At 45.8% G+C, this 27936-nt stretch overlaps 1 protein-coding gene and 1 long non-coding RNA gene across 3 annotated transcripts; one reads left to right on the forward strand and one right to left on the reverse strand.

Moving 5' to 3' along the window:
* Positions 1–185: 185 nt before the first annotated feature.
* Positions 186–27801, reverse strand: LOC6538673 (dorsal-ventral patterning protein tolloid). 2 transcript variants are annotated; one of them, XM_039375289.1, is made up of 14 exons: positions 27637–27801; positions 19238–19879; positions 6691–7055; positions 6074–6501; positions 4977–5264; positions 4262–4501; positions 3642–4200; positions 3388–3586; positions 3033–3297; positions 2739–2944; positions 1902–2545; positions 1598–1778; positions 1275–1537; positions 186–1215 (listed from the first exon to the last, which is right to left on the reverse strand). In XM_039375289.1, the coding sequence occupies exons 2-14, from the start codon at positions 19695–19697 to the stop codon at positions 892–894; spliced, it is 4422 nt and encodes a 1473-aa protein (XP_039231223.1). In that variant the 5' UTR covers positions 19698–19879; positions 27637–27801; the 3' UTR covers positions 186–891. The 2 variants fall into 2 exon arrangements, with proteins under 2 accessions (XP_039231223.1, XP_002099193.1); XM_002099157.3 differs by having other exon boundaries at positions 27633–27801.
* Positions 7225–12346, forward strand: LOC120321721. Its single transcript, XR_005561433.2, has 2 exons — positions 7225–9573; positions 9630–12346. It is a non-coding gene; the product is annotated as an uncharacterized LOC120321721 (long non-coding RNA).
* Positions 27802–27936: the final 135 nt, after the last annotated feature.

A 27936-nucleotide genomic window follows, 5' to 3' on the forward strand; every position in this document is an offset into this window, starting at 1 on the left:
ATTAATGATCGTAAATCCGCCGCATGAACGAATCGTTTCGCGGTAATTCCACCTCCAAATGCTATTCAAGAGCCATGGCGCTTCTGCCTGCGCTTCTGAGTGGCAAGGTGGCATCTAGTGCCATAAACCCATAAAACACACGAAGGAGAAAAAACCCGTAAATTACATTCTTCAAACACGTTTTGTTTTGGTTTTAAAACATAGTTACTATGCAAGTTTTAATAGTATGTATGTATAGATTTAATTACGTATTAAGTTGAGTCAAATATCCGAGAGTTGTACATATGCCTGTGTGTGAAAAATTCAATCCATCTGTGAGGACGAGGACCTTCCATTTTCGGTGCTTCCGCAGATATGTGTGTATCTCTTTTCTATCCTAACTTGCGTTCCGATTTTGATATGGGCCACCCATTGACTTACGCTAAGATGCCTAACGAAATGCACTCCAACGCCATCATTACCATTAAATATGGCACACTATATAGTAGAATATAGATATCCGAAAAGAAAATGCCTCAGAGAAAAAAGCAGTCAAATGCAAGGGGGAAATGGGAAAAGAGGAATTGCATATTTAGCCACAGAGTCTAGAGCTAAGAGCTAGAAGAGTGTAGTCAAAGTACATTACATGTATGACATAGGTCTAAGTAATTGCCACCGCAGATCTTAGTCGACTGGAACCTAACAATGTGTTTCGAGTGTGATTCGAGTGCCTAAAACTAGTATTGGATCTTTGATTATATCCTGGACATGGCCAGCGGAGTGCGCGTGGAAGATCGGGAAAGTCTGTTTTATGTACGCGACGATATGCCTAAATCTGTTAAATAAATTCCGTTTTAATATATTGTCATGTATTTTGGCGCACGGTCCGTGGTTCCACCTCCGTGGTTCGCCCTATGCCTTTCCGGAGTAGTACCGATTGGGCAGACTGTATCGACCACGATACTGTCCATTGAAGACCAGTTGATTGCCGCTGAAGTCGCTGTACTCGTCTGTCTCCTCCTGCGTGTCCTCGATGTAGATGCTCTTCAGGGAGCCCGGAAACGGGGTGACCATCTCGGAGCTGTACGAGTTCTCTACATCCTCGTCGGAGTGATCGTACTCCCCCGAATTGGGCACGGCCACATATGAGGCGGAGAAGCCCTTCATCGGCACCGAACCGTCGGTCTTGAAGCGCACCAGCAGCGAATGGGTCATGGAGTTGATGTCCTGCGGCAGCTGTAACACACAAGGCTTAGCATCCAAGTTCTCCGGATTACCGAAATAGGTATACCCACCACATTGCCACAGTATTGTCCGTACATGGGTCCATACTGTCCGTACACATCGTCAATGTCCGAGAACACCTGCACGTAGTCGAAGGTGCAGTTCTCGCTGCTCTCGATGTCGAAGGTGAGGAAGATGAGCTGGACGTAGCTGTTGTCCGGAGCCGCAATGGTCCACTCGCAGTCCATGCCGTCGTCGTAGTCCTGGTTTCCGAACCGGGCGTGCGAATAGAACTGCTGCACCTGGCTGGTGGCACGCAAATATCCTCCACAGGCTGCAAGTAAACAGAAAATGCTGAAGTTGCAGCTGGCTTGGGATTTGAACACCAACATACCCGTGGAGTGGGAGGCTGTGAATCCGTTCTTCTGCTTGTTCTTGTCCGTCTTGAGCACCATGTACATCTGGTTGCTGGTGGAGGAGATGGGGAAGGGTATCTTATCCCCGCAGAAGCGACCCAGAACCGAACTGGACTCGGACTCGCCATCGTAGACGGCCACGTTATCGTAGGTGCATTCCTGCAATAAATTCAATGCAAATTACACGGCTCAAGAAAACATCATTACGCAGAAAGGCAGAAACTACAGGGGACAGTACTTAAATGAGGTGCTTTTACATAAACTCCACTTTGTCATGCCCACCTGATGCGATTCCACGTCGAACTCGTTGAAAATCAGCTTGATGCGGTGGCCCGGCGTGGTGATGAAGTGCCACACGCAGTCCGCATTCGGGGGATAGGAATCCGGGTAATTGGGACTGAAGATGCTGCCGAAGGGGGCGGAGATCTCGTACTTGCACTCGCCCTCCTTGCAGTCGTGGCCATTCTCGTGCATGGAGTATCCGTTGTGGCACATGCAGATGTAGGATCCAATGGTGTTCCGGCACTCGTGCTGACACCCACCATTATTCACCGCACACTCATCGATGTCCGTGAAGAAGACGGCCGCGAAACCCGATCTCTGTACGGACTTGTCCGAATGGAACTCCAATCTCAGCGCATTACTCTCGGATGTGGCCGTCGGCGGAATGCTGGAGCCGCAGAAGGTGCCGATCCTCTTCAGACGATTCTCGCCCAGCTTTGAGTAGACGGTGACCGAATCGTAGCCACAGTCCGATTGCTGATGCACCGTGCCCTCCAGATCGAAGTGGGTGAAATTCAGCGATATCCTGTGCTTGGGCGGCGCCACAATCTCCCAGATGCACTCCTTCAGCAGGGGGTACATCTCGGGAAACGAGGGCGAGGTGATGGTGCCATTCGGATACTCGATGACGCCGCCACAGGCATCTTGATGGAAAAGGGAGAAATTCGATTAAAAAGTTAGATAATTGTAATTTTTAATAGCTGCAGTTTATGCTGAAATGTTGCAACCCATGACTTGGTTGGACATTTTCTGGTTAAGATTGGTATGTTCCCCTTGCAATTATCAACATAAAAACGAATATAACTCGATTGAGGAGCACTTTGGCAGTTAACCCACCTTCGCAGTGCTTCTTGTCGCTGTGCAGCTCGAATCCGATGCGGCAGCTGCACTCGTAGCCGCCCAGGGTGTTGATGCACTCGTGCTCGCATCCGTGGTTCTGGGTCTCGCACTCGTCCACCTCCTTCATGAACACGGCCGAGAAGCCCGCCTTCTGCACCGATGTGTCCGACACGAATTTCACGTACATCGAATTGCCACTTGACCTGCAAAGGGACGCCGAACAAAAGCAGAGTTCCTTCGTTTTAAAACAGGGAGGAGGGAAAAAGGGTGAACCTCTTCAGTGGCACTCACTTCATGTTCGGCGGCGGCTTGTAGCCACAGAAAACGCCAATTAGCGGCGCATCCTGGCCAGGACCGTCACGGACCTCGACGTAGTCGTAGACACAACTGTCGTGGTTCTCCACCTCGAAGGACTGGAATTTCAACGCCACCTGGTAGCTATCGGGCACAGTTATTTTCCACACACATTCCTTGTTGGGCAAATAGTCCAGCGGATAGTTGGGCGACTCCAAACGGCCAACGGCATCGTCCACGGACAACTCGCCACCGCAAACAACTATGGAAAACGGAATGTCAGGAACTTGCAGCGACCACTTTCATTCCCCATTTGCTCCATTTTCCCCATTCATGGCATGCACCCACTCACCATCGAACTCCGCCTTGAAGCCCCTGAAGCCCTCGACGCGATGTGTATTCACATAGGTGAGCAGCATGCGACTGGACTCCGTGCGGATCACCTCCTTGTCCACCTTGCCGCAGAAGCGCCCAATGAGCGGCGACTTCTCGAAGTAGCCATCCCGGATCTCCAGGTAGTCCGTCTCGCAGTTGTTGGACTTGAAGATGTTCTAAGGGGAAAGTGTGAGAAAGTGTGTATGTGGAATTATAATTAATGATTAATACCATATTCTCCAGCTTCAGTTCCACTCTTTCGCCGTAGGTGGCTGTGATGCGCCACTCGCAGTGCTCCGTCTCATTGCTCAGAGCACCGGCCGTGTAGTGAGATGGTGAGGCAAAGATGCCGGAACTCTCCTGGAAGGTGCGTCCACACTTCGGACACTTGTACAGCAGATTGGCCTGGGCGATGTCACCCTGGCTGAGGCGCAAGCGCTGGCCAATCTCTGGACGCTTGCGACCCTTCATCTCGATGGGCAGGATGGTGTCCAGGTAGGTGCCCTTGGAGAACGTGTTCCGCGCATAGTGCATGATCGAGTCGTAGTCGTAGGCCATGCCCAGTGAGTCCACTTCGTCGGGCGATAGCATGTTGAAGTTGTAGTCCTGGCCCTTCATGATGTTGTTGTGCTCGATGACCACGTGCTTCTCCCGATCCGGACGCGTGTGCTCGTGCCAGAAGCCCACCACGTGACCCAGCTCATGGACCACAATGCCGAACTTGTCGCAGTTTCTGCCGATTGAGATGGCCTGCGGTCCATTGCCACGTTTACCCACAAATGAGCAGCATCTAGTGGGGAATTAGGGGATTAGAATGATATTCCTGGTGGTATCCAGGAGTCCAAACTCACCCGCAGCTGCGCACCGTGAACACAATGTAATTGGGATGAATCTCCGGGTCGCGCTCCACGAACTTGATGCACGTGGAGTTCTCCCAGTGGCGCATGGCCAGCTTGAAGAGCGCCTTGTGGATGCCACTGAAGTTGCCATCGATCTCGTACGGAATCACTCCATAATCCCAGATGCGTTCCTTCTTGGCGGTGACGGCACGTGCCACCCGATGGCGCTGGTGCTCCTCATCCTCGGGTGCTCTGCAGATGGCAGGGGAAAGATGTCTCCTTGTTAGTTATGGTTGATTTTGGAAAGCGATGGGCAAAAAGTTTTACGAGGCGTATGCGTAATTTTAATTGCCAACAGTTTTCCATACATTTTTCACTGTTGTTGTAAGGCACAACTTTTGGCACGCGAATTTCTATTAAAATTCATAACTTTTAACATGCACACACACGCACGCATACACCCACACAACCGCACAATGAGCAATGGGCCTGTGTGAATGGGTGTGTTTGTGTGTGTGTGTGTGAATGAGCCTTTGTTTGTGTCTGTGTGAGCTGCCAAAATGGCTGCTGTTTGTTTAAAGTTTATGCCGAAAAACCTCTGAATGAAAATGGCCAGCAATTTACAGTGGGGCCAGGAAATGGCAGCGGAAACGGATGTGGCGGTGGTGGTTGCCCCAGGGTGGGGGGGGGGTGTGGTGTAGGTGAGGATTGCCATTGCCCAACTTACTCCGCTTTCAGCAAATCCATTTCAGACACTGACTGCTGCTGGGCTTGCTGCGATTGATTGAATCCTGGCGGGGAATGGTTCACGTATTGCGTGGTGCTCTGGCCACGTCGACGGTGGTGCTGCTGTCGCCGGTGCTTCTTGCGGTGGTGGCTCTGGTGGTGCGGGCGGTGCTGCAGCTGCTTCTGGTGGTGCGACTGGCGGTGGTGGTGGCCCTCGATGACTGGACGACTCAGCTCCTCCTTCAATCGCTGCAGCTTGGCCTCGTGCTCCAAGTGCTGGTTGCTTCTTCTGCAGGGAAAACATTGAATTGACATTTTTAAAGACGGATTAAAATACCTCTTGATGTGCCAATTAAACAAAAAAAACCATTTAAATTAACTAATGGCCATAAATTCTAGATTTACCGGCATTAACAAAATTTAATTGTTTAGTTGTTATATTGTTTTTTGCTACTTAAATTCTGCAATTGATACATGTTTTATTCATAGCAAAAAATCAGCTTGTGATGCTATTAGATTAAATATTTAAAAATAAGTGGGTATTAAAAAGCAACTACAGTAGAATCCGGTTATAGCGACAGTCCGGTTATAGCGACGGTTATTGTACAAAAATCGGATATTTTCAATCGGCGTTTTCGCCATAACTTGGCCAAAAATGATCGCACAGATAAAATAAAGACTAGTTTGTGCTGCTAATAAACATAGCTAACTATGTCTATCCCTACTTTTTCGATTTTCGAAAATAAAAAATTTGACAAATTTTCGCATTTTCGATAAGGGGTACCATCATCAAAATTTGCAAAAAATGGCTAAAAATTAGAATTTCAAAGTATGTACATCGATCGATAGGGAATTTTGTTACAAATTCAATGAGGTATGGCATTCCACATTTGGACAACTATTTGTACTGCAATTGGAAAAAACGGATTATTTTGTATAAAAAAATTGAAAAACTGTGCGGACAGTTAAAATAAAGACTGTTTTGCGCTGCTATTAATCATAGCTAACTACATAGTTTTTAATCCCAAATGTATTTTGTCAAAATTCTTTATGGATTTATCCTCTATCTTTATTTTGGTTCTAGCATTTTTGGCTCACCGCTGTTTCGGTCCTCGCCTGTGGCGCCTCCTCACCACGCCACGGGAATGCAAGAAGTCCACCTCGTCGTCCAGCTGCATGCCATTGCCGCCGGCATTGCTGTACACGTGTGCAGGAGTGGATCGCTGTTCCGGCAAGGAAGTGGGCACAATCTGTGATGGCCTCCTCTCGGCCACAAAATTGTTGCCCGAATCGTCCTCGATGTCCTTGTTATCCGACTGAATCTTTCGTGTGTCCACATTGCGGTGCAGCGACTGTGTCTTGTTGCTCGCCTTGGGGTTGGGGCCCATCTCGGCCAGCGTCAGACGAGCTGGCTTGTCCGCATGGATGCGCTGCTCCGACGGAGGCAGTACCTCGTTCTTGTAGCTGGATGCTTGCGCGTAATCGGAGGGTGAGTCTGAACCGGGCTTCACGGGCTCATTGGCACTCTGGGGGATTCAAAGTTAACAGACCTTTAAAGTACTTTTAAAATTTCCAAATACTAAAAACCTCATTTATAAGCTTCTGCATCGTAATGATATGATATGAATATTTATAGCTAACCACAATTAGTGAAGTTATGTATTTATAATATGGCAGGTTTATTTAGCTTAGTCTAGCCCCCGTTTATGACTCACCTGAGTCTGCGACTGGCCATGTCCCGCCTTCAGGTTGACCGGACCTGAGCTGGGCAGCTTGGTCTTCTTGCGAATGATGTCGGTGAGGCCCTCCTCCTCCACCTGCAGCCCCTCGTGGTAGACCTCCTGCTTGAGCTTCTCCAGATCCAGCTGGAAGGTGGCATTGAACTTGGTCGGCCTCGAGTTGGCCGCACCGGAAACGGAAGCGGAGATGGAGGCGGAGGCGGGGTCGTGAACCGGACTGGGCGAGTCAGCCAGCAGCTGCTCCACCTCCTGGCGCTCCTGCTCCTCGTCGTCGATGGGCGTGTGGGCAACCACCGGGCCGGAATCACCCTCCGGCAGGGCAATGTCGCCCATGAAACCGCCTGCAAGGCCAGAGATAAAGCGATTTAAATTAGGGGCATTATAGCAGTGCTCCACCTCCACCTATACCTCCAGCACGTCGTCCATAACTTACAAATTGTTTTTAATTATAAGCGACAAGGCGAAAAGCGTATAAATTTTTATTTTAATTGAAATTTCATGTGGCTCCCGGTTCGCTCATCCGTACACTTGGTTGGCGGTTGGTTAGCTGTCTGATGCTGGCCGTTGCGCCCAGCTGGTAATTTATAATTCGCAGCGACAACATCTACTGGCCTGGTCAACTACCCCAAGTGACCATCCTGGCCAGAAATAAAATAAAGCCGTGCTGCCCTGACAGTCATTTCGCCAGGCGGCTGGATAGACACACTCTGCATATCCATTTAATCAGTGCATCAGCATCAGCATCAGCAGGATGGGTGGAGTCCAGAGTTACTGTCCAGCTGATGCCTTTGTTTGCCCACGCTCCACACGGCGTATACGCAATGTGCTAAAGGGAGTTTATGGCCACTGGTCGGTAAAAATGGCAGCAGCAGCAGCAACAACAACAACGATAACAGTTAACAAGCAAAATATGAAATTGTTGCCCTGTCTGCCTCAGACATGTTAAACAAAATTAATTAAGTGCGTTTGCACATTCAACAAAACAAAAAATAAAAACACAAAAAGATAGTAGCTGGGGAAAATAAATGATACCTCATACCGAACTATACAGACTCTATACAGCTGGCCAGTTAAATATATTTTAAGCGAATCATTTTAAACCAACCCCTGGGCAACATTAATCTTTATTTTTCATGTCAAAACACAGCATTTCCTCCACACTTTTCCGAAAATAAGCTGGGCATAGAGCAATTCATTTGCCTATAAAGACTGTCTGAGTGCTCCTGCTGAAATGCTGCTGGTTGGCTGGCTGCTCAGAGCTCGGCTTAATTCAAACATAAATAAAATAAAATTGCATTCATGCTATTTACACGGCTGGCACAGTGAAGCCTGCGCTCGAGTGGATGTGGATCCCAGGCAGTTCATGATAGGGCGGCATTAACGTTAACGCCTTTTGACTTCTGAAGGCCGCTCAACGTGGCCCACATTCCTCCTCTGGATTGCCATTCCCATCTTGCATCTCCAACGGGCTTCCTCTTCCTCTTCATCTTCATCATCCTCATCCCATCACCACCCTTTGCAATTCACCTGCTCCTTCTGTCCACGGAAACCCGGGAACTCGGAAACTCGGAAGCTGGGAAACTCCGATGTGCTGGCAATTTGATTATTACAACTGGAACGGCAAAACCAATCATCTTTGAGTCGCAACTGTGAGTCTAACTTGTTGGGAAGTGGGTCATTCCAGTAGTAGACTGTAAAATCCATCGCCACTTGGATCGCATGCCAATCGGTTGTACACGTATCCAATGGGTAATAATCCTGGATTTGTTGCCTCACGAATAGTAAGTTCGTAATGACATAGGAAGTAATCAAAGAGGTGAAATGATTTTCCTGCATTTCGATCCTTCTGCCTGATAACTATTACTTTATTACTTCTTAGCAGTGCTAAGTTGCACAACTTTTGCTAAATAACTCCTTAGTTATAAACGTACTATTCAGAATGTTCTTTAAGTGCATTTCACTTCGAAGTATTCACTGTATTCAAGGGGAACCCCCATGCTGAAGCAGCTGAACATGTGTGCATTCCTTGGTTTTGTTACTCCTTCAACGGGTTTTTAGTTTACTGCTGCGTGTTGTTTTGGCCAAAATTGCAAATTACATATTTATCAAGCTGCAAACGCTTTTTGATTTAGTTCCCGAAAGTGCAACCGAGCATAGCAATCAGTGGGGGAAAAAATCAAGAAAGAAAGGGTCTGGGAGCCAAACCACACAGTTTGTTTGGCTGCGGTCCAATCAATGTCAATCATACGCACCGTAAGCCGAGCTGTGGTCGCCTTGCTGCAGTTGGAGCAAATAGAGCAAATGGAGAAAATGAACAGGAAATGGCATTGGCCACCCAAAAAACACCCACTAAATGACAGACGGCGGGGCATCGAGACGTCTGTATTTCTGTCAAAGATTGGAATTATGATTTAAGCTGATGTGGGGATCAAAATTCTGTGTGAAATCGAAATCCTGTTAGTTCGTTCGCTGGGAATATGCTGTGAAATCTGAATTAAATTACACGCCATCTAGATTTGTATATTCAATCTGCTCACGTTTTCGCACATTTAACTACTTGCTATGTGCGCCATTGTTTTTGCTGCATTCGCAGCATGTTGACTTTGAAAACATATCGTATTTACATTTGATTTAACAGTCAAACAAATTTCTAGAATTGCGCAAATATTTACATACACAATCGGAAAATCTGTGCACTGCTGCGAACACGTGTGCCCTGTTGTGAATTAAAAATCTATATACATATGTATATGCTTGCGTGGCTGTGCATACATGAAATTTAAATTTAAAACATAGCAGCCCACATGGCGGATGATTGATTTTGATGCCGGCACCAAAGAGAAATGGTGGCACACAGGGGTACGACTACAACTAGAAGCGCTCGAAAAGTGGCTGAAGCTAAACACGTTTTCCAGTTGGCATTTAATCCCGTTATCGTTTCCAACTCTCGAAGGACCAAGGATACGGAGTAGGACTTGGCAGTGGATGTGGTAATAAAAAGGGGATGCACTCTGCGCAGCTCAGCAGGCGAGAAAACTTGCCGCATAATGCGTCACAAAGCTCGCAAGTCCTGCCACCCGCACAAGAAGAAGTGTTAACCGGGCAAAGAAGGATCAAGGCGAAGGACTTCTGAAACGAAACGTAACGCAAACGCAAACGGAAACGGAAAGCAGGCGATGCGCGTCTGAGTTCGTCTGCAATTTCATTACATTTACGTTAAATGCCTGTTGGCCGTCTCGTCCACTCATCTGACTGGCAGACAAACAGTTCGCACAAGTGAAAGTAATTAAATTTTTGAGCGTCGCCACCTCCCCCATAGTCTGCTATCCTGAGTCCTCAGTCCTTCCTCCCTACCTCCCTCGTCCTTGGTCTTTGGTCCTTGGTCCTTGGTCCTTAGCTCACCCACATCATTCACACTAACGAACTGACGCACAAAACGTGCCATTTTAGAGGCAATCCGTTTCCGTTCCGAGTCCAGTTGCGCACCCTTTTAACGGCGGCCACAAAAATGTTCAACACATTCTGGCTGCACTTTCCCTTTTCCCCTTTATCCCTTTTCCCCTTTTCCCCCTCCCCGCCACATCCCTAAATCCTGGTCACGCGGCGTATGCGTAATGTGTGTCCACCCGCCCACTTTATGAGCTCTTGGGCCGAAACTCGCGACTGCCAACTGCCAGTTTAATTAAAAATAAAACCCACCATCGCTCTATAGCCGCCCTGCTGCCTGGCCGTATGGTTCCAACTGATTATTCGCTCTGGGCCACGCTTTATACGTGCGAAAACCAGAAGCAGCATCCCCAGCACTTGACGCATCGCATCAGTTGTATGCTGGTAACATCCACCAAGTCCACCAGAGTCCACCATCGTCCAGCGTCCAGAGTTGGTCGTCCATTTTGTGGGTCAAAAGCAAATAATTGAAGAGAGCACGTCGACTGATTGCCATTGTTGAGGTCAGTTGAGTGCGCTTTCTTTTCACCTTTTTTGTTGATGTTGTTGCTGATGTTGCTGCTGTGCTTTGCTGGTTATTTTTTGGGTCCTTTCTTTTTGTTATTTATGGCTTTTGTGCTCTTTGGCGGATGCCAATGGTTGTGTCATAAAATAAAATACGACTATGTGCGCAAATAAAACGCAAGCAATTAAACAGCAAAAATACTTGCGGCTCAAAAAGGATTGAGAACGAGCGGCAAAAAAATGCTAGTTGATCTGCAGTTTCGCTTGACATTGAATTGAATGTGACATTGCTGCTGAATTTAAAAATCAGCTTAAAAGATTAACGGTTTTAGTTCGATGCTTTTGCATTTGAAAGAGTCATTTAATACGTTTTTAAAATAAATAGATATAGATTTTTATAGATTACTATATATGTATGGAGCAATGTGTATTATACCACGTTTTTTGCTGAGTAATTTAGCTTTTTAACTCAACTCCCTTGAGCGATTCCTTAGTAAATCTGCTTAAATCTCGGTGCTCACGACCCCGTTGAAGTAAAGTAAAATTAGCCTTGACTGCTCAACTGACTGGCTAACAAATCGTTGGCTTGCAAATCGCTGCTGGCATTGTAAATATGGCTGTAATTATGCATAATCTGCCATTGAAGAGCGTACATAAAGCGAACGGAAATGCATATATGCATGCATATGTGAGTGAGCCCCATTCTTCTGTAGTACATATCCATTCCCTTGCATGTAAGTGTGTGTTTGTGTGTGCGTATTAATTACCGTAGCCATAACAATGAAATTCAATTTGCCATGGCCACGCCCCGCGGACATGTTAAATGGGCGGACGGAGAATCCATCATGGCCGGAATTATGTTTTGATAAGCGGCCAGCGAGCAAACAAGCCACAAAAGCGGCAAACGGATGGAAGGATGGATGGATGGACATTCAGGCGATGCCTAAATTAAAGATGAAATCAAGGCAAATAGAGCCGGACAAATAAAGCACTCGAACACAAAACGGACAGAATCGCATTCGGATGCAGATGCGGATGGAGCGGCAGGAAGGATGTAGATTGGAGGAACGGATGCGAATGTGGATGGAGATGAGGAAGGGGGAATATATGTGGCTGGACAAACTAATCCGGCGGCAGCAGAGATTGCATGAGGACCTCGACCATTAGCCAAAAGCAGCAGCACTGCGAGTGAGGATAGTTGCCCCAAAATGGAGGTGGAGCTGGAGTTTGGAGATGGAGCTGGAGTTTGGAGATGGAGCTGGAGTTTGGAGATGGAGCTGGAGTTTGGAGATGGAGCTGGAGCTTGGAGCTGAAGATGGAGCTGGAGATGGAGGTGACCACGATGGCGATGGTGACGAGTGACCCCGCAGGACGTTTTGGATTTGGGCACGATTTAGGCTGTAGCTTTTGTTTGCTTTTCATGAGTGTGTGTCGGTCGGTGAGTGGGTTTTGCGCTTGTTTATTTATTCGAAAAACATTCGTACGATGGGGAAAACACTTTGCGACTATAGTCTGTGTATGCACAGCACAAGAATTTGCTATATATATAATGTATACTACACATGCTCTACAAATCAAACTTCATATTCCACACAATAGTTGGCTTTTTCTCGGTGTTGTATGAGTGGAAAATGTGGAGTGGAGTGTCAAATGATTGAATAAACGAATCAAATCATGTGTGGCAAATTGGTGAGTGTGTTTCACCGGTTATCTTCGTTGGGCGACTGCCGAAATGAATCCTAATGAAATGGAAGCAATTGCCATTCGGACTACCGCATGTCACACCTCAGAATCGGTTGGATTGCCTCCATGACCACTGTAGTAGCCGGTCAATGGCCCAGACCGGGCTTATGAAACCACTGACTGTCGAAATCATGTGTGTGTGTGTGGCTCCCTGCTCCCTGGGCAAACATGCCCAGATCCCCAGATCCTCTTTGCGCCGGCCAAATCGCAGATAGAACTGATAGAGCCTGGGGGCCAAACAATAGCGGGCCAATGTTTGAGTTAGTGCGCCAGATTTATGATGGACAACTGCGTCGAAATATTTATGCAGCTGTACGGAGCAGCATTTGTGGCCCCGACTCCGCATCTATGGCCACTTTGCACCTACGGCAGACACGAAAACTATTTTCCATTGCAGCCGCACAAAAAGTAGGCAAAAAAAAAAGACAAAAATACGGAGAATCGAGCTCGTTCGCACAAAGCATTTTTAGAAAAAGTTTTTAGCTTGGAGCACGGGAATACAGGAGATATAGGATGAAATATATATATATACTCGCATATATATGTTCGCATGTTGGATTTTTTGCAGCGCACAGTTTTTCAATTTAAAATGGGGCTGAAAAGCGCAGTCATATTCGCCTGATGTGTGAATAGTGTGAATATGCCAGTTCATTGGAGTGTGTTTAAGTTGTGTGCGCACTTTATTCAGTTCACCTACTCAACTCAACTTTCGGTGCCACTTTATTACAGTCAAGTCTGCGGCCCAAGGTTCAATAAACTCGCTCTGCAACTATGAACCACTCAGCACCACCTAGCATCACCTAGCACCATCTAGCACCACTCAGCACCACCCTGCACCACCCTGCACCACCCACTCCACCCACCGGGGAAAGCATTTCAAACGACACTTGCAGTTGCATCTGATAATTGTGCCATCAACAGTGCAATTGCTGCAAAAGTGTTTCGTTGCCGTCGCGTTTATTTTCGTACAATTTTTGCACATTTTCCACAAATGATGCCAAATAAAAGGCAGACATTCCAGATATCAGCGGAGTATCTTCTTCATTTGCCTATCGGCGATGGCATCCGAATTTCATTTCTCTGGCGCTCAATTAAAAATGTTCGTTTGTTTAAACAAATGTTGTTATCTGTTTTCTATTTCTATATATGATCAAAATGGTTTTGGGACATTGAGGAGTATTTAATTGAACATTTTTAAAATATAAGAATATATTACCATTAGCCTTTGTGCCTATAAATGCCTTATATTTCATTTTAAATTCATTCTTTAGGTTAGGTGAGGTAAGTCCTTAAACTGAATAGAAAGTTCTCATGAATTTCACTGACAGCACTTGTAGATTTGTTTTTCCATTTGCCTGCGGATTATTTGTGCTACAAATAAAGTCATGTACAATCGATGGAATTGTTGTGTTAATGCGGTCCATGGCATGCAGGCCTTGTGTCCATATTTTTGTAAAATACTTTGATGGAGCATAGATCTTTATGTAACATTTATTTATACATATTTCTATTTCTATTTCTATTTCTGTTTCTTTTACTGCTGGTGTCAAAGGACTGGCTCTCAAAATCCTAATAAATCAAATCCGACAATAAAAGGGTTCAACTGCTGCAAATGAAGCTCAGTGTTCGCTTGACTGGATTTGGTTCAATTTTATTTCGCCAGCATATGAATTCCGTATTGGATTCTTGGCATTTGCTTTGGCCAAAAAGAACAGAAGCCGACACAGAAACAGAACCAGAACCAGAAACAGAAAAAATAAACACAAAATTCGGGAGAACGCATTCAATTTGTCTTTGGTCTGTCGCTTTCACTCCATTTTCATGCTGGGAATAGGAGAAAAACAGCGGGAATCGAGGCTGAAGGATATGGCAAGTTGAAATGCAAATGGAAATCATAAATTGTACTACAGATCTGCTTTGGTCATCGCTTGGTGGATTAATTCGATTTGTATCGCCCTTTTTTCGTATCTGGGGCATCAGAATGCCGGCCGAACAATTAAAATAACATTTACAAATTTAAAATGCGATTTGCATAAATTACGGATTGCCCACAGCTGCAGGCGCTCACACGACTAAGGATTTATGTGTGTATGTATGTATATACATATATGTAAATAAAGTACATACAGTACTATACATATGGGAATATGGGAGAAACATAAGCTCCATTTTGTGGCATTATCTGAGCAGCTTTTGAGCTTGTTTGCTTTGCCTGCTTATTTATGCCAATTTGCATAAACAATGATTGCAGCATACAGGCGGCAGGGATAACAAATTCTGGCAAACAGGTTGCTCAGACACAAGGCACTTGTTTTGTTTGTTCGTTCGTTTGTTTGTTTGTCTTATGCATGTGTGCATGCACACATATACACATGAAGCACACATACGCCATAAAGTATGCAGCAAAAAGTTTGGAAATGCATCCTGCTGTCAGCCGATGGCAGAAATTCCGCAACAGTTGTAAAGCAGCAGCCAGTCGCCCAATTTCATGCCATTCCGGGGTGACATGCCATTCTTGTTGGCATTAATTAATTATGTAAACAGCTTAAATGCAAGTTTATTTTATTTACACATGTTTCTGCTTGTGGGGGAGCAATGTCATTTCAATAAATGCACCTGAATTCAAATGCGAAGTGTGCGTGTTTCGACTTGAGTTTGTAAATGTTAGCCCAACTGTTGCGAAATATGGGCAAAGCAGGTGCTGCAAATGCAGTCAATGGCTGACAAAGTCCTCTCAGCCGGTTCATCCCTTCTTCAAGGATCTGCGAATCAGCTCACTTCCGATTTCCTAACATTTCCGCAGCTGCATTTCCTTTTTTCTTGTGCCTGCTTTTGTTCGTCATGTTTTTACTGGCAGCGCACGAGATTCGCTTTTCAAAATCCAGCGATAGCTTTCGGTTCCAAAAGCAAGCCGAATATATCATCACACATATAAGCATATATATTTTGGGAAGTGTATATAAATCTATTGTGCAACTGTGAGTGCGGAAAAGACGGACATGCGAAATGAGGTCAATGACTGGGCAAATGTTGTGTGGTAAATAAATTAATTTGCCCCACCGCCAGCAATTTGTTTGGCATGCCTGCCAGAAAATTGAATTAATTTATGTGTTTATTTGCGTAGATGAAACAAAGTTAAGTATTAAATAGATGTGGTTTTTAATTAAGGGCATGCACAGTTCCCCTTCCGAAAACGTTATCCCCTATCATTCTGCCTCCTGCTGCGGCTTTGTAAGCTGATCCTGCTGGCTGTTTTGCGGTGAGCATCCCAACCATCTGCGCCTGCAGCTCCACCAGCTCCATCAGCCCCCCAAAAACCCCCATTCCCCCATCTGCAAAAACCCCTCGAAAACGCTACAAACTAACTCAATCCGTCTGCACACAATGCCAAAAGTGCGAATTGTAAATAGTTTCTGGCAGCAGGCTCTGGCTTGGCTCAGCGATGGACTTTTTAAGAGCGCTGCAGGGCACCAAGCAGGTACGAAGCAGTACGAATCAACTTGAAGGATTTCGCAAGGATATATATGTACTGTAAGCACTGTGGGAAAATATTCTGGTTCAAATCAAAAAATTTATGTTAAATTTCACTTAAATATGAATATCTCTTCCTTGAATGTGAATATCCTTAAGATTTAAGCTACATTGATATCTATCTCAGGGTATGTATTTTTATGCCCAGTGCAGTGTGCATGTTCATATTGAGCAATTCCCAGCTGAGCAGATTTATTCCTCTGCTTTCGCAGGGGGGTAGAGGGTTCATGCAACATGAACCGTTTCCATCTCCAGTCGGTGGCCCCCGCATCCAGCAGCTATGCATGCAATGCCTTCGAAGTGCCTTTTTATTTGAGAGCGCGAACGGCGGCGTTAGTTTGTTGCCTTTCAGCCGAGCGCTTCTGACATTTTGCCATTTCGCCACAGCTGCATCAATGTGAGTGTGAATCGTGGAATCGTGAAAGGGGAAATCCCCACAAGAAAGATATGTATATGTGGTGTGTGTGTGTGTGTGTGTAATGCTGTGTGGGGCGTGGTGGGAAATTATTTGCAGTCACTTGGGCAGGTTGTTTGAGTTTTGTGCGCCTCTTTACCCCACTGCACTCCACTCCGCCATCCATCCGCCATCAGCCAGGCCACTTGAAGCCATCGCGCGGCACCTCCGCCTCCTCCTCCTCCTCCTCCTCCGCCGACTGACATTTTGGTCGTCCTGGCTTTGCGGTTGTTATTGTGATGCTGTTGTCATCATTACTGTCGTCAACTTGGCTCCGGCTGCACTCCACGGAATGTTGGGGCTTTGCCCGCCCATTTGCAATGCCATTTGCGGTTTGATTTCTGCGTACTCGCCCACAGTCGCGCCACAGTTCCACAGTCGTTTGATACACCTAAGCCCCTTTACCATTGTTGCATTGCCGCATTGATGGAACTTTTGTGCGCTACGCTTATGCAAATTAATTAGCGAATCTGCACAAAGCACAGCGAACAATGTAATGCAACGCATTGTGGGCCCAGTCGCATCAAATTCCTTAAAGTGTTGGGTGCATTTTGACACGCCGCTGAATTTCCAATGCTAAACGCTTGCGTTTCGTTGCCTACTTATGGGCGTTGCCGCTTCAAAGGGCTTAATTAACTTTCGAGTACTTGCCGGCAAATTTGTTGTTTAACTAATTCGTATGCATGCGTGTCTGTGTGTGTGTGTGCGTGCACTTCGGGGGATTTTCGTGCACATTTTTGGCAAATTAAATTTCCCAGTTTCAAATTGCTTCAACTTCAATTGAAAGTTGATTAACAACAAGCTTCCCTCCTTCGTGATCCCACTCCGAAATTCAATTAGCCCGCTTTGTGCGTGCAGAAACCAAAGAAAAATTGTTTATTTTTCCCCTCCAAGCGAATCCATATATAGATGACTGCGTGCATTTGCATATATTAGGAAGCCATTCTTTCTTCAGGACTGGCAGTCCATGCAACACAAATCGACTCCATATTTTGACCCAATATTTTGGCCAGCCATTTTTGCAACCAGCAGTGCAAACAATTCAATAATTGTGGACTGCGAACGGTGGTGAAAATTCCCCGAGGCGCTGATGATTGATAGTGAAATCGCGCTGGCAAGTTGTGGAACCACACGAAATTGGGTGATCTATGCGGCGATGTGACCTATCTGGCCATCAAAGCGCCAGACATCGACCTTCAAAAGCCCAGCGAGAGTAATTTACCCAAATGGGGCAGCCCACAATGCTCACAAATGGAGGAGGAGAGGAGAGGAGAGGACGCAGTGGAGGCCCATAAAAGGCATAATGGTACAGGCATAACAACAAATCATTTATATTTTAAAACAATGTGCACTCTGCACAAGCTGATATATGAATGCTCTTTAAAATTACAACTTTTTAAACAGCTGCTTATCATATATGAATTATTTTGCAAATACGTTTTAATAAAGAATGGTTGGTACAATTAACAATTTCCAAAACTGCACGCATTACTAAATGCACAAAATATTGTGTTGTTTTAAACGAATTGAATTAGTATCGGCAAAGCTGCTTATAAATAAGCTTATAGTGAATTTTGTTCAAACCCCTTTAATATATTACAAAAAGGGAAATAAAGACGGATATTCAAACACTTGACGTCACTTTGGCAATGATAGTTAGTGCGGAAGTTGTTTGCCGTTCAATATACGCATAGTTTGGAGAGGATTCCGCCCGAGGAATGCCTGTCCTTGACTGGGTTTTTGGCATTCGCTGGATGGTGGATGGTGTATGGTGGATAGCGGAAGGATGGGTTACCACCCACAGGAGGTGCTCAACTTTTTGACAATTGATGTGAGCAAATACTTATAGATGGACCCGCAGATAAACTTGCCTTCTCCCAGTTCGAGGCAGACAAATTGCAATCGAAGCCGGTGCTTCTGCCTCTGGCAGACACAAGCGCTGACTTAAGCTCAGACCAGGATGCGGATGTGGATGAGGATGTGGATGCGGATACGGGGATCCTTGTCCGGACAAGCGGAGGAGAGAGAGTCTAGGAGCCATTGATATGTCGGCGACGCATTCGTTTTCGCATTGCTCTCGCAGTCAATTTCCTTACATTTTCCCTTGGTTTTTTTTATTATTTCCTTGCTGCTGCTTTTTTTTGCAAACTAAGGTAAATTCAATTGAATCGAGCTGATCGGAGGGCAGGATGAGCACAAGTAGACGGAGCATGCCACAATAGCGCTTAATTTCCAGCGCTGCAACAAGCGGCTGACAGGGGCTTTTCCGGAGGGGTTGGTGTGGGAGGATGGATGCCAAATGGAGGTGGGTGGTGGCCATAAATAATGTCGAGTGCGAGGGGATGAGACACACTTCCACGTGTGTGTAGCTGTCTGCGTCTCGAGTTAACAAGACTTTTCGCTTTTACTCAAACTCGCTGGATAACACAATTTTCAAAGCTTTTGTCTTGCCACGACTTGACTGGGGTATCGGTGAAATCTCATATAGATTGGCACTGAGAGAAATTCGAGTTGTTAGCTGGCTTAGAGGAAAAACTGATTTTAGCTCTATAACTCCATGAGTTAATATTGAAATGGTATATATTATTATTAGATAGTAAATTTATAAGATACATGTAACTATATATTTTCCAACTTAGAAGTAGTTCCTAATGATTTTCGATTTCTCCTGATGGAATATAAGGAAATGTATAGATTCGGGGCTTAGAGATTGGCTTACGGCGGAGTTGAATCAACGCCAAAGGGAAGGCAAATGCGAAGCCATTTCCGTGACCCGTGGCAGGTGAAATGTGGAAAGTGGTATCAGCAGGGATCTGGGATATGTGCACCCTAACCCGTACTCACCGGCCTTGCAGGGATCCATGTCAATGTCTCCGGATACCTTTGGTGTCACATGCAGCCGCATCAGCTGCTCGATGGTGTATTTGCTGCGGTAGGGACGACGCAGCCGGCGTATTGTGCCCAGATATGCGTCGAATTGTTGCCGATGCTCCTCCAGGTGCTGGTGCTTCAGCCCCTCATCCTCATCCCCCTTGTCGTCCTCGTCTATGGTCGCTTTCGAACCCGATAGCCGTTGAAGTACACTGCCATCGACGGTGGGTTCCCGCCTGTGGCCATTTTCAGTCGCCACCTGATCCACGGATGCAGGCACAGTTGCAGGAGCAGCTGCGGGGGCAGGTAGTCCTCGATGCGGCCTGGGGTTCTTGGCGTGCACCGAAATGAGCACCAGCAGCAGACCGCTGGCCAGAAGCAGGACGCAGTTCGTCCAGCTGACGCCCAGGGGCGTGCCACGCCTCCGACGCATTGCTGTGGCTTCAAATACTTGTGTACTCTGCGAGTACTCTACTTCTGTTTGTGATTGTAGTTTGTTGTTTGTTGTTTTTTTGTTGTGCTCTTTCCTCGTTTCGTGACCACGTTTGGACTCAGATGTGCCTACCTATCTGCTCTTAGTATAATTTCTGCATTTTCGATTAGCACGTGCCGGGCCTGCAATGGAAATAGTTAAACAAAAGCGTAAAAACACCGATTAGATTGTTAAATGTGTCCGAGGTTGAGGTTTCATTCAGGTTTGCACCAGACTTTGTGGAACTTTTCACTATTTATTTGTTTACGTTCCTGGCTGTTTAAACCCACTGATAACCCTTTGTTCCGAGATTTACTTGGTTATATTACGCTTTTTGCAATCGATTATCAGTTTTTCCGATCCCATAGTGGTAGAAGAAGATTTTTGTGCGAAAAGTGAGTCTTTCATTTATTTATTTATTTATATTTTTATAAGTAAACCCTGAACAGCTGGACCCTGTGTAAGCAAACTTGTTTTGAATACACGGTGTAGTAATATATACTTTAATTGTTGTACAGAACTTTAAAAATAGGCGTGACTATAAAACTATATAATCGAATGTGTGAAACATATGTTTTACTACCCTGTTTTTGGCTGCCGTATAGTCTATAGGTCTGTGTTCCCAAGCCCCCGTGAACCGATGATAACCCTTTGTCGCATTCGAATTGACCCACACTTTCGGGCGATAAGCTCCTGGATTTTGTTTTTTCACGGCCCTGAAATCATTGTGATTTTTGTTTTTTTGTTTTGTTTGGCGGAAATAAACGGCGCACTTTCACACACATTGATGGGTAAATACAATAGTGAAATGTGCTGGGGATTAAACTGGGAAAATGCAGATCGAAATCGGCAGTAGTAACATTACCATTCGACTGCGGAAAGCAATTTACTTATGCATTCCGAATCGGGGGGGTTATCTTGCTGGCAAGCCGGCTTTCATTTCATTTGCAATTTGAATGCGAACTCTGGATGGGAAATGTCAACCTCACGGATGCAGTTGCTAATTCCAAAATGAGGCATCCAATGCAATCGATGCGAGAGACAGAGGCAAACACACAGCGTTTGGCCCTCATCAATATGGGTTTACTCGTATGTTAGACAAAATATGTATCCGCCAGATAATCTCAATCTGTGCACACCCGGTCTCTGTCTTATTTACATACATATGTATGTATCTGAAGGCAATACACACAGATAAGTATATACATACATAGGAGTATGGTATGCAACCAACATCTGCGCCTTGGGCGATCATAAAACTCGGGTAGCTGAACAAAGGAGGTGTAAAACCCAACAGATGGGCGCAAAACTAGGGGGAGTGAAGGAAGTCGACTTTGGACGGCAATGGGTCAGGCAGTAAAAGCCTTAAAACCAGAACAGGTAGGAGGCACTTGCTCCGCTCCGCTCCGCTCAACTTAGCACTCAATTAATTTACTAGAGAAACTGTGAGAGGCAGGCACCTTTACTGCGATGCACAATAACAGGTAATTAAAAATCGCTTAGCCCCCAAAAAGCCCGAGCAATTCACAAAACCTTTTCAATTAACTTGAATGTTTGGCCAAAACCATTGTCATCAGGCTGCTTTCCTGCCACTGCTGCTGTTGCTGCTACTGATTTTCCCCAGCAATTGTGGCAATTTCATTAAATCATTTCATTTCCGGCCCCCGCTTAAACAAAACAAATCAAGGACTCGCCTGGCTTTTTATGGCAAATTAAGTTGCCTTTTGTGTGGTGGTGGTGGTAATGGTGGTTATGATGGTGGAGGTGGTGCTAGTGGCGGTGGTGGTGGTGGTGGCAACTAGCAAATAAAGGCAAACACCACACAGACAATTCCACAGACGAAACCTTGGACCGAAAGTTTTTACAGCCAAGCAAAACAGTTGCGAATCGAGGCAAAAGGAGTGCAACACATTTTCTTAATTTCATTTCGTTTAATTTCACCCAACCAAGAAGCAGCAGCAGGAGCTATTTCTGCACGGAAATCCGAAGGGGGAAAGGGGGAAATGGGGAAGAAGGAAACCCCCGAAGCAGCCATTTCCATAATCCACGTTCGCATAATTACGTATACGCCGCATGGGACCAACGGCAGGGACGAGAATGATGATGACGGCGCCATTCTCGTTGCCGCCATCTCATTTAAGCGAAATTAAAAATTCAATTGATAAATTCCAAACTAAATAATCATAAGGGGGGGAAAAGAAAAGTTAACTTGAAATGTACGTCCTTCTTGGCAATTTTTTGTTGGGTTTTGTTGCCTTTGTTGCCACGTCTCTGGCAGCAAATTGAAAATCGTTGAAAAGTATGTTAATTGGCTAAAGTGAAAGCGCCTTCCACTTTGCTATTTTCCAGCCACTTTGCTCATTATGGAATTTGTGCGGACCTCATCATTCTCATGCTGCTCCCCATGGACTTCCTCCTCCGCTCTTATCGCACCCACATGGATTTTGGGCGGTGCATTCCTTATCAAAGGTTCTAGGTGAATTCGTCAGCGTAAACAAATGTCAATTTTACTACGTAATAGCTGGCGAGCAAATAAGTGTTCTATCTATTCTTAAAAGTGCTCTTTGAGCGCCCTCGATATTGGCATTAAAAAGCTGTAAGATGTCATTTTCAAATGGCACACACCATCTACTTTTAGTTTAATTAGATGCGATAAGAGTGCCAGCCAGCAGATATATCCAGATATCCTGGCATTCTGGCACTCTGGCATCCTGGCATACTTGCTCCTCGCAACGAGGCCATCAATCAGGCTTGTCAAGTGCTCGCAACTTTCCAACTACAAGAGCTGACAATGACAAGCGTCAAGTGGCTGGGGAATCCTTGTTTTCCAGCCGGGGCGGTTCCGATTCTCAGTCTCTGATTTGGAGCAGCACTAGACGTAGAATCACCACCACCACCAGCAGCCAACTTACGCCCACCCTCGAAGACTTCCTTTTAAGTGTTATACAAGAGCAAATCCTGACAGCACTCGCTGCGGCAGCTCTTTGTTTGCCTAATTTTGATTTGCTCCGTTTGACAGTTGACATTTGCAGTTGCAAGCTATGCGGCAAAAGATATGAATTGAAATGGCTATCGTATGATTTTTTTAAAGAAGGATTCAGCATGACTGTTTGATGTTTAGCACACTGCCAAAGCACTTTGCGACTTTTCGCATTTTCGCATTTCTCGACCATTTTCGCAGCACTCAAGGACATCGAAATGCAGGCCACGACTTGGCTAACAAGTGGGTGGTGGAGCTGCGGGGACTCCGAGCCTCAATTTGGCAACAACTTAATTTCAATTACCGACGCAAAGGCGGGCCCAGCCGAAATGGTATAATGAATCGGGGGTCAGCAAGAGGAGCCTCGGAGGATCCTTCTGCTACTATGTACTACTGCTGCTGCGGCCGACTTTTATGCGATTTAAAATGCTTCACAAGCGCAAAATGCAGCGAGGCGACTGAACTAACAACAAACAGGCAAACAAACAGACAGCCAGATGGGATGGGATCGGATAGCAGGCCAGAGGCCAGGACACCAGGAGGAGGATGAGCAGGACCCCGAGGGTAGGACCAGAACCAGAACCAGAACGAATCCAAAGCCAACGGCAAATAATTAAACTTGGCTGCCTGGCACCTGTGGCCCTTGTACGCCGGGTCAGGCCATGGCCGAAAACCCACCCAACCCGGTGGGTGGTACATCCGTATATCCTAGCCAGTGGGTCCTGGCTCCTCGCTCCTGGCTCCTGACTGCTGTATCCTGCAGCACAGCACAAACGAAATGAGTGGGTGGGCCGGGTCGAGTCGAGTCGAGTCCTGATTATTTAGCAGCTCGGCATGTGAATGTAAATAAAGTTCAGCCATAAAATACCCCGCAGACAGATAGGCAGCTAGCCAGCCAGCCACCCACTTTTGGGGTCATAATCTGCAACAGAAACAGAAACAGGACGAAGGACGATGCAAATAACCAGTGGCCGCAGGAGCAGGAAGAACTGGATGCCGTGAAGAGCCTGCGCTTTATTTATAAACCTGGCCAGCACGGACACGGCACTAAAGTTAAGAAATAATTAATACTAACAACGACGAATGACGAGCGTTGTGTGGCCAGGGGAATCAGTACCCAACACGGTCCATTGGCGCACTGGGATGCTGTGCCGCACCTTGGCATCCAAACTCATTTCATCATCATCCCTGCAGCCTGCAGCCACCCTGCTGTTGTTTCGGGTCATGAATAACAATTGCCGGAAAGGAATGGAGAGAGGAGCCGAGGTATCCTGCAGAAATATGGCGGCAAAGATTTCTTTTTATGGTGATTGCGTGGGAAAATTGTTGGCAATGGGATACGAGGCCAGCCAGGTCGGCGATAAAATATGAAAAGAATAAAAACGTAAAACGTAAAACAGCACCCGCCGCCTCCATGCAAATATGAAAAGCGAGTGAAATCCTTTTAATTTGGCAAATAAAAAAGGGCGACTGGGCGAACAAATTTTCAGTGAGGAAATGCCCCCCCACCCGTTGGGCAAAACTGAGGACTTAACTTCTTGCTTGTAAATGCGTGCAAGTGAAAACGATCCGACAAAACTGACGGCAAGTGAAAAGTTTGTGGGCCAAGTTGGGCTTTGGCCAACTACAAAGTGGCGAAACCACGGCCAAGGCATTCGAAGCCATTGAGAGCTCAATAAAGAGCTTTGCATCGAGGGAAATCTAAAAGATATGCTTGCCTCTTTAGATTGCCTCAAGATTTCTCGTTACACTACTAAACTACCCAATTAGCCTAACTTGCAGACATTGAAATATATGACATAGAGTATAGTAGGAATTCACATAAATAGCGCTCAAGCAAGTAAGTGAAATATAAAATCTGCTTAGTCTTTAATTAATTACACATGGAATGGGGGCCGCAGGAATGACAGCATTCAGCCAACTGGAAGTGGAGCCACCCACACTCATCCCCAGTCACCCAGACAAACAAGCACTTGCGACATATCATTAACTTTGCTTTATAGCAACCGAAATTGGGAAGAAACCAAGTGCTTCTCGTGGGGGCAGGATGAAAGTGGCGTGGCAAAAGATGAAGTAAAAATACAGAAGATGTAGCTTGGGGTGACACTCTCCATGGAAGGGGTCCTGCTGCTGCTCTCGAGGACTTGGAGGAGGACGTGGATGCCACGGCTGCTTGTTAGCAGGATGGTGTCAGCTGTTGTGCCTACATACGGAAAAATATTTGTATTTCCTGGCGACTTACACTGCCAAAAATCAGCGTAACTACTAAACACCTTTTTGATATACATATTTAAAACTAGCAACTTTTTGAGTTTTGTAAGCGTTAAATCGCTACTTAAGAGTGAATAACAATTAGTAATAACTCATTGAAGTATGAAATAAATATAAAGACCAATGTATTTATATTTTATACATATTTTTTCTGTGGACTGAAGACCCTTTCCATGGCTGCTGTAGCAGATACAGAATACTTCGCAATATCCATAAAATAAGTCAAATCTCCTTTGCAGATTTGCCACCCCGTCGGGTTGGAAGGTAAATTTGGGGTTTAATAATGCCTGTGGTCTATCCGGCGTCAAGTGCAGTTATCTTTGGCTGTCCACCTTTTAGATACATCCACCACTCCTCGAACTTAATTCGCTTTTAATTTTTACCCTGCTGCGACAGCTAAAAATGCGAAAAAATTCCCCATTGCCATGGCAAAAAACGAGAAAAAAAAGGTAGACGGAAAATAATAAAGTGGAGAACAAGAACCGAAAAATACAGCAGAAATTTGTTAAGCACGCGCTATCAGTCTGAAGTGCGTATTCCACGAGGATGAAGGATGAGGGATGCGGGATCTGGAATTGGAATTGGGGATGTGGGATGCGGAAAACGGAGGGGGGCTGACAAAGGCTAAAGGAAGTGGACGAGGCGTCCTGGGAAAGGGAATCCAAATGAATTCTATTCAAAGCGCTGCTGCCACAAAATATGAAATGAAATGTTGTCGCTGGGGAAGGGGGGGTGGTGACGAGAGGGTGGTGCAGAAATGTTGTTAAGAAATGCATACGCGGGCAATTTTTATTCCTTGCTGTACTGTCCTGTTGGTCCTTCGTCCTTCGTCCTGCGTGGGAAGAAGGGACAGATCCTGCTGCTTAAACACGAAATGCTTAATGGCCAAGTTGCCACAAAACGTTTGCCAGACAAGGGCCAACTCACTGGAGCAAAAATGAAATGCGTTTTCTGGCTCCCAAGGACGAAGGACGAACGACTAAGGACCTGTCCCTCTGTACCTCAGTCTATGTGTGTGTGTGGGTGTGGGTGTGGCTGTATGGGTGCTTATTGGAGCGTAAGCAGCCTGGGCAACAATATCAATATGCGTCTTTTGTGCCAAAGCATTTTTCCCCCCCGCTGACAATTCTGCGCCACCGGAAGTCGATATTCTGGCAACCGGAAGTGCTAGGTGTAACATCCCCACCGCTCCCCTTCAAACTCAACTCAAAAATTCCATATTTTCCATTTCATTTTCTTCCACCTCTCTCAACGCATAAATTTCCATCAGCCGCCATTCAGCAGGCAAACAAACAAAGTGCGCAGCATATGAAAAAGTTCCGAAGACGAGGCAGCAAATGCAACCAAAGCCAATTAAGGCTAATGCCTGTCTTGCTAAGCCCTTTGGGCTAACCTTTAATTGCCGTCGAAGATCGAGGATCGTTGGCCAAAACAAAAGGAAACGTAAAAAAGGAGCAGACTGCGGTGGAAATAAAAAATAAATCAATAAAAGGCCAGACAAGAAGAGTTGGGTGCGCAGAGATCGAGTTCGTTGCCATCGGATAGGAATTCCCTTCTATTTCGCGGCCACCTTGACTTTCGCAATTGTTCCGTATTGCAAACAGAAAAAAAAATTAAAAAACAAAAAAAAAACAAGACACACATGTCTGTGCGACACAAAGCGAAATTAGAAATGATTCTATTTTAATTATGCCGGCGGCCTTTAGATTGCCAATTGACGAGATATGCGCTGCGACTTAACAACGGCATGAAAAGCGGAAAAGTGGAAACCGCACGGCGAAGATAGTAGTGTGTGTGTGTGCGTGTGTGGTCGCGTAAAACGCAGAACACCCACAAATAATAATCGAGCGATGCTGGTGGTGCTGAAAAACACGGAGGAGCCGCGCGGGGGGAATATCACTGCTGCACACACCGCGTGCCGTTTTTTATTTATAGCCATTCGAATGCGGCGCTTCTATCAACAGCAGCAGCAACAAAAGACGCAGCAACAAAAGTAGCAGCAACAAAGAAAGCAGCAGCATCTTTAAAAGTACCAGCAACACATGAGAAAGCAACTAGCTATGGAAGTTGCAGCAACATATGAGACAGCAGCAATAGCAGCAGCAACATTGACATCAGCCGACGCTTTGCAAACAGCAACAGCACTAGAAACAGTAGCAACACATGTGACAGCAGCAGCAGCAATACAAGCAACACCAACAGAAAAAGCAGCAACACATGCAGCAGCTACATGCACAGCAGCAACATCAAACGACAGCAGCGACAGCAGCGGTAGCATCCTCAACCAAAACAGCGTGTTTACTTAACTTATTGTCGTTGGCCGCGGGAAACCAGAGAAATGAATAATGAATAATAATAATCATATTCAACGCAAACCAAAGATCAGGGCAGACACTGATAACGCTGATTTCAATGCACACACAAAACGATCGTAATCGAATTTCAATCGAGTACGAAGATCACGAGCACAAAATCAGTGATTAGAGTAGCGAAAACCCTTGAATTCACTTGTTGAGTTAGTTAAGCTGCTCGGAAATGATGCGAAACTCTGCCAAAATCTCAGCATCCCTTGCAGGTAGAAACATAATTGGGATTTTACTTTTTTTTTGTGTTTTTGCCAAACCAATACGAAACAAGACACTCACTCACTTCACTGGCCAATCAATTTATCCTTATGCCCTTTGCGGATATTTGCGTTTGGCCATTTGATTCAAACAAGTTTGTTGCCAATATTCTTTTGTTTCGCGACACCGATTCCGAATTTACAGCGAAAGCACGTCCGTTCACGACCGAAGTTGCTCGCGATTTGAGAACATAAACAGAGCAGACAGATAAAGTGAGCCCAAACGCAAACTGTTCCCACCAAGAGCATGCGCCGAGAACAACTGCGGAAAAGTGCCCAACAGGCGGCTGCGTTTGAACTGCCGCCCCGACGGGCGAAAACAAAGG

Source organism: Drosophila yakuba, chromosome 3R, assembly GCF_016746365.2.
Source record: "Drosophila yakuba strain Tai18E2 chromosome 3R, Prin_Dyak_Tai18E2_2.1, whole genome shotgun sequence".
Classification (NCBI taxonomy): domain Eukaryota; kingdom Metazoa; phylum Arthropoda; class Insecta; order Diptera; family Drosophilidae; genus Drosophila; species Drosophila yakuba.

Coding starts and splice junctions, on each gene's coding strand:
- LOC6538673 (XM_039375289.1), bottom strand. CDS start 19,697: ATGCGTCGGAGGCGTGGCACGCCCCTGGGCGTCAGCTGGACGAACTGC. Junction 4,201..4,261: donor TTCACGGTGCGCAGCTGCGG/GTGAGTTTGGAC, acceptor ATTCCCCACTAG/ATGCTGCTCATTTGTGGGTA. Junction 1,779..1,901: donor TCGACGTGGAATCGCATCAG/GTGGGCATGACA, acceptor AATTTATTGCAG/GAATGCACCTACGATAACGT.